Raw genomic sequence first — 7,962 nt, 5'->3', positions numbered from 1 at the left:
TATAGCTCTGTGTAAGGTATTGGGAAAGGGGAATTGTGAAAGGTGATGTCGCTGTGTAACAAATTCGAAAGTCAACAATGACGTTAGACAGCTTTAGTAACTCAAAATAAAACGTGAAATAGGGAGGATTCTTCACGAGTTCCTGCTTGCAGGAGGACCTAAATACATACATACACCCACGCATACATACGCACAAACACCCATACATACATATAAACCATTTTAGAAAGTCTTTGGTTAAATGTTGATATTACTCCGAGCGCGCAGCTAGAAGGGTTGGGATTCAGTATGCTAAACGTGCTCCGCTTCTATAGCTCAAAATCTAAGTGGTCGAGATATATATAGAAATTTGCAAGTGTCATGATAGGCCAAGATCTCAGCTATCATGTGGTGGGTAGGATATACCAGTTGAAAACTTCTATCTATGTTTTGACAGGTCTTGAAAGTGACGAGTTAATGTAAGCAAACCTGACAACCATGCTGTATATATGCTATAAACTTCAAACTGGTAACACTGTGGCACCATAGTTTTGCTTGTTTTGTATTACTAGCTATACTGACACAGTGCCATGGATATGACTAAGCCACCATAAAAATTATCTTCTATTTTGAGTGAGTTATTACCTGCATGAATAATTTCTACCCAACGAATCATTATTAGGCTAATGCAATAATTTATACATTTTAATATAATTTTACATAACTAAATCTCGGCCGATTGGATAAAATCTGAAAGCTCTGAAGCCTATTAAGTCCAACATATCGTACAGCTTCCACTGCAGGTGCGAAACCCCTGGACCCCACGCAGATAGCTCGAAGCGTTTTCTTCGGCAGATCAATAAATTGAACTCGCCCACAATCCCCTTAGATGAGATACTCGCTACGCCCTTGACTTTCTCTACAATATATCAAGTTCATATTTTTAGTTGGACTATCCCTTCAACAATTAAGCGGATGGAATTCAGGAATAAACAGTTCAATTTGGGTAAAGAAACATTCATTACAGCACAGTTACCACGGTTTCAAGTGTTTGGAAATGGGGCATATTGCAAAAGTGCCTAACACGTGCGAACTGGTCTCGCGCGAAACTTTCCACCCCATCCACTCGAACTATTCCCCCCTCAGCCCCCACACCTTCAGCCCCCACCCCACGATGAAAAATTCTGGTTACGCCACCGTTCTGAAAGGTTCAGAAAAATTGGTAAAGAGAATTTTTTTCGTGATGGAGATGTATGCAACTATTACCCCCTCAGCCCCTACCCCTTCATGCAGATGGAGATGTAAAGATGAATGTAAAACGCGAAATTGCAAGGTCAACCTTGATTAGATAGCTAATCTCTAACATATGGTTAAAGACCTGCTGTACAGACCCCAACTATATCACACTTTCATGGAAAAGTTTCTTGAGATTACGTAATCGACCTGCCCTGCTCGTAAAATGACCTCTTTTTACCAATTAATCTGCAACGCTTGCCACATATATTTTCTTGTATGAGGGTCTTTGTGTGAACGCTGTTTGATTAACTAAACTGTAGACATTAACTTATTTCCACACATTGTTTACACAAAGAGTCTAATGGTTAAGAAGCTTATGCAGGCTAATTGTAAAGCCTGAGGTCAATTTACGACCGGGGCAGGTCGATTACGTTATCACAAAACATTCCCAGCTATAGCATGCTATAATTGGAGCAAATAAAGCAGATCTTAAAATTTATCCATATTCGTTCGCAGATAAGGAACTAAAACTGAACCGTCATCTTTCACTTTCAGACCAATATGATTATTCATCATATCATTTCTACAGCGGGGAATACCTTTACCAGCAACCTCTATATTAAAAACTTGCAATTTCATAATTTCATATTGTGTTCATTGTTTAAGTATCTATAGGATGGGCTATAGAGTGTATTTCCTGTTTGCGTTCACTACTAGCTGCACTGCAGTAATGATGCATAGGGCTGCAATTCCCCTCGCTCAGTACTTGAGTTGTATTTGGCAAATCCTTTGTTTCTATACCAAGCAACTAGTGTATTATGTCAGTGGTCAACCGCACCTGGTGGTGACGTACAGTTTATATTCGTACTATAGGCTACATGTTCCTCAGGCTCTTGGGCGGGCCCGTAGCACGAGGGGGGGGGGGATTTCGGGGCAATGCCTCCCAAATTTGATATGCCTCCAATTTGTTTTTCTCAGCTACAACATTTTTTTTTTAAATTTGTAACATTTTGTACCTGTGTAAGATGTCGATAAGCCGTCAATTCATTGCCCCTTCTACTGCTCCGGTAGTAAATTTATCATTCTACACAAGGTGCAAACATAAACAATGCAATGTTAGCTATATACGCTGCATGCGCGCAACCTATTAGAATGCACTAATTGCCAATAGTAATAGTACTCGTCTGTGCAAATAACGCACACAGCAGTTCGTGAATTTTTGGATTTAAGTACTATGTTGTAGAATTTGTTGTCGAAACCGACGGTCAAATCTGTTGTCAAGACATCTGATGTGGGATCACTTGCCAAACTTCTCGAAAACCACTGGATCGGATTATGAAAACATTAGGCCAGTTCTCGACGTCCCCCAATATCAGAAATAGCTGTGACTGCTACTGGGTTGCCAATATGTTTGCCTTATATTCAGTCACCAAACCAGCAGAGAAATTCCTACAATCCTAGATCAACGAGCCTTATGTGTGGCTATCACGTGATGATTGAAACAATGTGACAAACAGGAAAATGCTGCCCGTCAGCACAATCCTTCACTTGGCAACATCGAAACCGTGGCGCCCGAGTCCAGGCCCAAACGGGTCGGAAATACGCTTCAGTCCATGGATAATTATGTTGTAACTGAGCCTTTAAACAGCCACGACGTCAAATTTAATGAGTAACAACTAGAACATGAATTATGTGCCATTGCCGCTGCTGTGATTGTCTGAAAGCTTCACGGCAATGAATCAAACGCCGATTGTAGGACAAAGTCGGACATTATCCTCAAAATGGCTACGAATGAAGGAAGCAGCATGCCTGAGTGTGCACTGTTTTGTTGATGCTGCCCTCACTATCAGGTCGTCAACAGCAACATGCGAAGCCAACAAGTTCTTCTCCACTGTCGTCCTACACTGTAAAAAAAAATCGTAAACGTTTCCTTGAAAATGGTTTAAAGTTGCTGCAACCAAAAGTCGGGTTTCCTCAGATTAATCCATAAGATGTTAACCGTATCTTGGTTAAACGTTAATCCTGTTTTGCGTGTTTCATCAATATTGAGTTGCTGCAACCGAAAACGGTGTTTTCTCCTTAAAAACGCAAGTGTTTCCTGAAATATTACCACTTTTAGAGTTACCATCAACGGATTCAGTTTTAGTCTTCCTAATTTTAGAATTTAGAGATTATCTTTCAATTATCTGTTCAGAATACTATTGACACAGTACATATATTTGCATGAAAATTATGTATATTATGGAATTCTCTGCCTTTTAAGACTGATGTACAGAATAATAACAATGAATAGTAAGAGCTGTGAGACTGAAAATGATACAAACTTGATTTTAAAGTAAGAAATATTTATTAAAACCCAACAAATAATACCATGCAAAGACTATCAATGAAAATTTAAAAATGTAGAGTTTAGGATTGTATATGTATCACTAAAGATAACAACACATGGAACAAGCACCTGTATGTGGTGAAGGGTGGGCTGCTTTTACAAGTGAAACTTAGAGAGTGAGTTTGAAACTGACAAAATTGGTCTCCAGTACTTTTCTCCTTATTTTAACTCGGACCACCTTTAGCTCTAACACCCATCTTATATACATAGAATAATAACAATGAATAGTAAGAGCTGTGAGACTGAAAATGATACAAACTTGATTTTAAAGTAAGAAATATTTATTAAAACCCAACAAATAATACCATGCAAAGACTATCAATGAAAATTTAAAAATGTAGAGTTTAGGATTGTATATGTATCACTAAAGATAACAACACATGGAACAAGCACCTGTATGTGGTGAAGGGTGGGCTGCTTTTACAAGTGAAACTTAGAGAGTGAGTTTGAAACTGACAAAATTGGTCTCCAGTACTTTTCTCCTTATTTTAACTCGGACCACCTTTAGCTCTAACACCCATCTTATATACATAGAATAATAACAATGAATAGTAAGAGCTGTGAGACTGAAAATGATACAAACTTGATTTTAAAGTAAGAAATATTTATTAAAACCCAACAAATAATACCATGCAAAGACTATCAATGAAAATTTAAAAATGTAGAGTTTAGGATTGTATATGTATCACTAAAGATAACAACACATGGAACAAGCACCTGTATGTGGTGAAGGGTGGGCTGCTTTTACAAGTGAAACTTAGAGAGTGAGTTTGAAACTGACAAAATTGGTCTCCAGTACTTTTCTCCTTATTTTAACTCGGACCACCTTTAGCTCTAACACCCATCTTATATACATAGAATAATAACAATGAATAGTAAGAGCTGTGAGACTGAAAATGATACAAACTTGATTTTAAAGTAAGAAATATTTATTAAAACCCAACAAATAATACCATGCAAAGACTATCAATGAAAATTTAAAAATGTAGAGTTTAGGATTGTATATGTATCACTAAAGATAACAACACATGGAACAAGCACCTGTATGTGGTGAAGGGTGGGCTGCTTTTACAAGTGAAACTTAGAGAGTGAGTTTGAAACTGACAAAATTGGTCTCCAGTACTTTTCTCCTTATTTTAACTCGGACCACCTTTAGCTCTAACACCCATCTTATATACATGGCTGAGTAAAATCGTTCCACTGACATACTTTCATGCCTTGGCAGTGACAGAATAAAGGGACTGATAGCATTACACCCCTCACCCATAAAGAACAAAAAACGAATTCAAACAAGTTAAAAATAATCAACTAAAAATTATAAAGATAAGAAGAGATAAATCAATTTCAATTTAATAATATGCAAACATTCATGTCTAGTATTATTTAAAATAAAATACAACATGAAACATCCCTTAAAATGAGGTGTAGGATGCGGTGACCATACAATCAAGAATTTTAAAAGAGCTTCTTGATTATAACATTGATTCATCTCAGGTCACCTTATCACACCCAAATCTCACATCTAAACACCTACTATAGCACGTCATGCCTAACCAACAATTGTTTTCTTATTTACCCAAGGCTACATGTATACAAACACTATCATTTGAAGCAAGAACAAACAATCAATTACAATTAAAACATTCACAAAGATTATGTGTTAAGCATTATTTAAATTAATACACAAAATGAAAAAGCTCCATATAGGGTGGAGGGTGGGAATGACAATACCACCGAACACCTTATAAATACCACCTGTCTACTCACAACAATTTTCCTAGTTTAACCAAGAGTATACCTTCTCCCCATAGACAAAATAGGTGTATACAACAAAGTATCATATGATGCAAGTACAAACAATCAATTACACTTTAAATATATACAAATGTTATGTGTTACCATAATTTGAAATAATTAATCTCAACACCACATAGCATCCCATGTGTACTGTCAGTCTACTAGCAACGATTTACCTAGTGATCCAAGAGTGTAACCCCTGCCCCAGATTTAAAAGAATATTTAATTGGGCTTTTCCCATGGAGGAATATATTTTCAACAAAATACAAATTTGCTACCCTCTCACCCCCTCAAAAAATGTTTTAAAGTTACATTTTTCAATGCATTACTTTTTTATCAGTAACTCCCAACCTAATGAACGATGCTGAATCTACACCAGGCCTAGCAAAGAATTCCAAATCTTAAAAACAAACATGCAGTTAGATTGTGCTTCCAAGCTTTCGTATAGTCGCTTTTACATGCTAATTTTCTTTCCTGCTATCGTATAGTAGCTGTGCTGGATTCGCTTAATGTTGCATGTCCATGTGAGACCGCTTGGGGTTAATCATCTATTGGCTAGCGACTTTTGTTACAAAGGTTATCAACTTAGCTGGTACCTTTTTATTGTCAGTGATTTCAAAAATCTCCTTTTGTACATATGTCAATGTACAGTTACATGATCTCGGGTATTCAATATTGACACAATAAAACATACTGATGAGATGAATGAGACTGTCCACAGAATCACCTTCCTTGAGCACTTGGGACTCAGCAGCAATGGCACATGTACTTTCACTGATTATAACTGTTGGGGTTGACACTGACTCTGCAATCTTTTGAAATTCGTTTGAAGTCTGAAATGAATAAAAACAATACATACAAAATGTCATAATGCAACAGGTTTATAATGACAGGATAAGACATATCTTTCTCTTTGCAGTGCATTACACTTGGTCCATGCTTGGACAATTATCCTTCCCATACCCCATATGTGCCCATCCCTATATGACTTGGTGCTTCTATGGTACGTTTTGCCCATAGTAAGAGGATATACAAGCAACTAAACTTTAATCATAAAATGGGATGTAGTTCTTGTTGTCATGCTGGAAGACTATAAATAAAGAAATATGCAAGAAAGGTTATGATTAACACACAAACGCTTTAAGTCATTGAGGAGTTGACTACAATGGATGCAATAAGTATATTGTGAAGGTGGAAGGGGCTTCGGATGGTTAATCCCACCCTGAATCTACACCTGCATAAGATATGCTATTTTACTCAGAACATGAAACAGGTGATACCAAACATGCCATGATCACAAATATTCTTTTCCAACTTTGATCTTACATTTGTGTAGGAAAGGAAGTCTTCTTCATTTTCCCGTAGCAGCAATGGTAGCAACTGTAATCCTGCTTTATTCTGTTCCTCTCTTCTGTCTACCTCAGAGCTTCTAATATTCCTGGAATAATAACAATGGTGAAGAACACAATATGATAGTTTGCATCATGCATAGTTTTACGTTTGATACACGATTCATGATTTTAAGAAGGGTAAAAAATAACATAAGTACATGCAATGAACATAGCAGCAGGTTGGCACATGAAATAAAGAAATGTGGTCTTTGCCTTTGTAACGTTTTGGATTTCCTCAATCGCAACAAAAAAGGACATTTTTGCACCCTTAGGGGACTAATATTTCATGTAAGGGATGATAGGTTTTTTGAAAGGTACTAGTCTAAGATCTGTTTGTGATTTAGAAGATAAAAATGAACGCAAAAGAACACTCTATTACGCATTCCTATTTATTTACCTTTGAACGATTTCTTGGGGTCTGTGGCAGGTATAGTCTGTCCACACTGGAGTGGGGATCGTTGGGAGCGTAAAGCTTTTGAAGGGGGCATAAGGCTAAACACCCAAGCCTCCTGTTAGGTCTACAACACTGGTAGAGATTAAACTGACTGAAATTCAAGTTGAAGACTTACCTGTCACACCTGTGTAGAATTTCTTTGATCTTGTCATGTTTAGGACCACTCTTGACACTCTTCAGGTAGCATCTTCCCAGTAAGGTGATACTTTTGGCCAATCTAGGAAACTTTGATACTTTCTTGGTACAATCAATGTTCACCAAACGAGTCATCTCATTGCTAATTTCTTCTGTTAGCAGAAGAGCAGGATACTCTTGAAGTAAGTCTTTAACAAGTGGTTTATTGGTTAAATATGCCCTTCGTTGTGGATATGTTTTATCCATAAGTTTCTCGATCAAAATCAAGTTTTTGGCCCGTTTCTTAGACATCTCCTTTTTCATGGTTTCTTTATGTCTTTTCAGAGAGGTATCATCTTCAGTGGATGGTATCACTGGCAGGAAATTTAATTCCCCTTTGCAGGGCCTCTTGAAAACATCCTTTTGTAGAATGCTCTCTTTTCTTTTAAGAGGCGCATTTTTTAATGAGAGACTTGAATCTTTCATCCTCAGTGATTTCAATTTATTGTTAAGGGCCGCAGTCCAAGTATCATAACCTGAGCCAATGCGCTCCCTTAAGTAAGGATATTTTGTTATTAGCTGTTTAGCTATTCTCCTTTTCA

The 7,962-nt window shown here is 37.2% G+C and overlaps 1 protein-coding gene across 1 annotated transcript; it reads right to left on the bottom strand.

Moving 5' to 3' along the window:
* Positions 1-5,484: 5,484 nt before the first annotated feature.
* On the bottom strand, positions 5,485-7,962 carry LOC139968702 (uncharacterized). The gene is made up of 3 exons (XM_071972999.1): positions 7,362-7,962; positions 6,728-6,839; positions 5,485-6,234 (listed from the first exon to the last, which is right to left on the bottom strand). Exons 1-3 carry the CDS (start codon positions 7,844-7,846, stop codon positions 5,950-5,952), a joined length of 882 nt encoding a protein of 293 aa, XP_071829100.1. The 5' UTR covers positions 7,847-7,962; the 3' UTR covers positions 5,485-5,949.

Source organism: Apostichopus japonicus, chromosome 6 (genome assembly GCF_037975245.1).
Source record: "Apostichopus japonicus isolate 1M-3 chromosome 6, ASM3797524v1, whole genome shotgun sequence".
In the NCBI taxonomy this organism is placed as follows: Eukaryota; Metazoa; Echinodermata; class Holothuroidea; order Aspidochirotida; family Stichopodidae; genus Apostichopus; species Apostichopus japonicus.
This window is presented reverse-complemented; position numbering and strand designations above follow the sequence as displayed.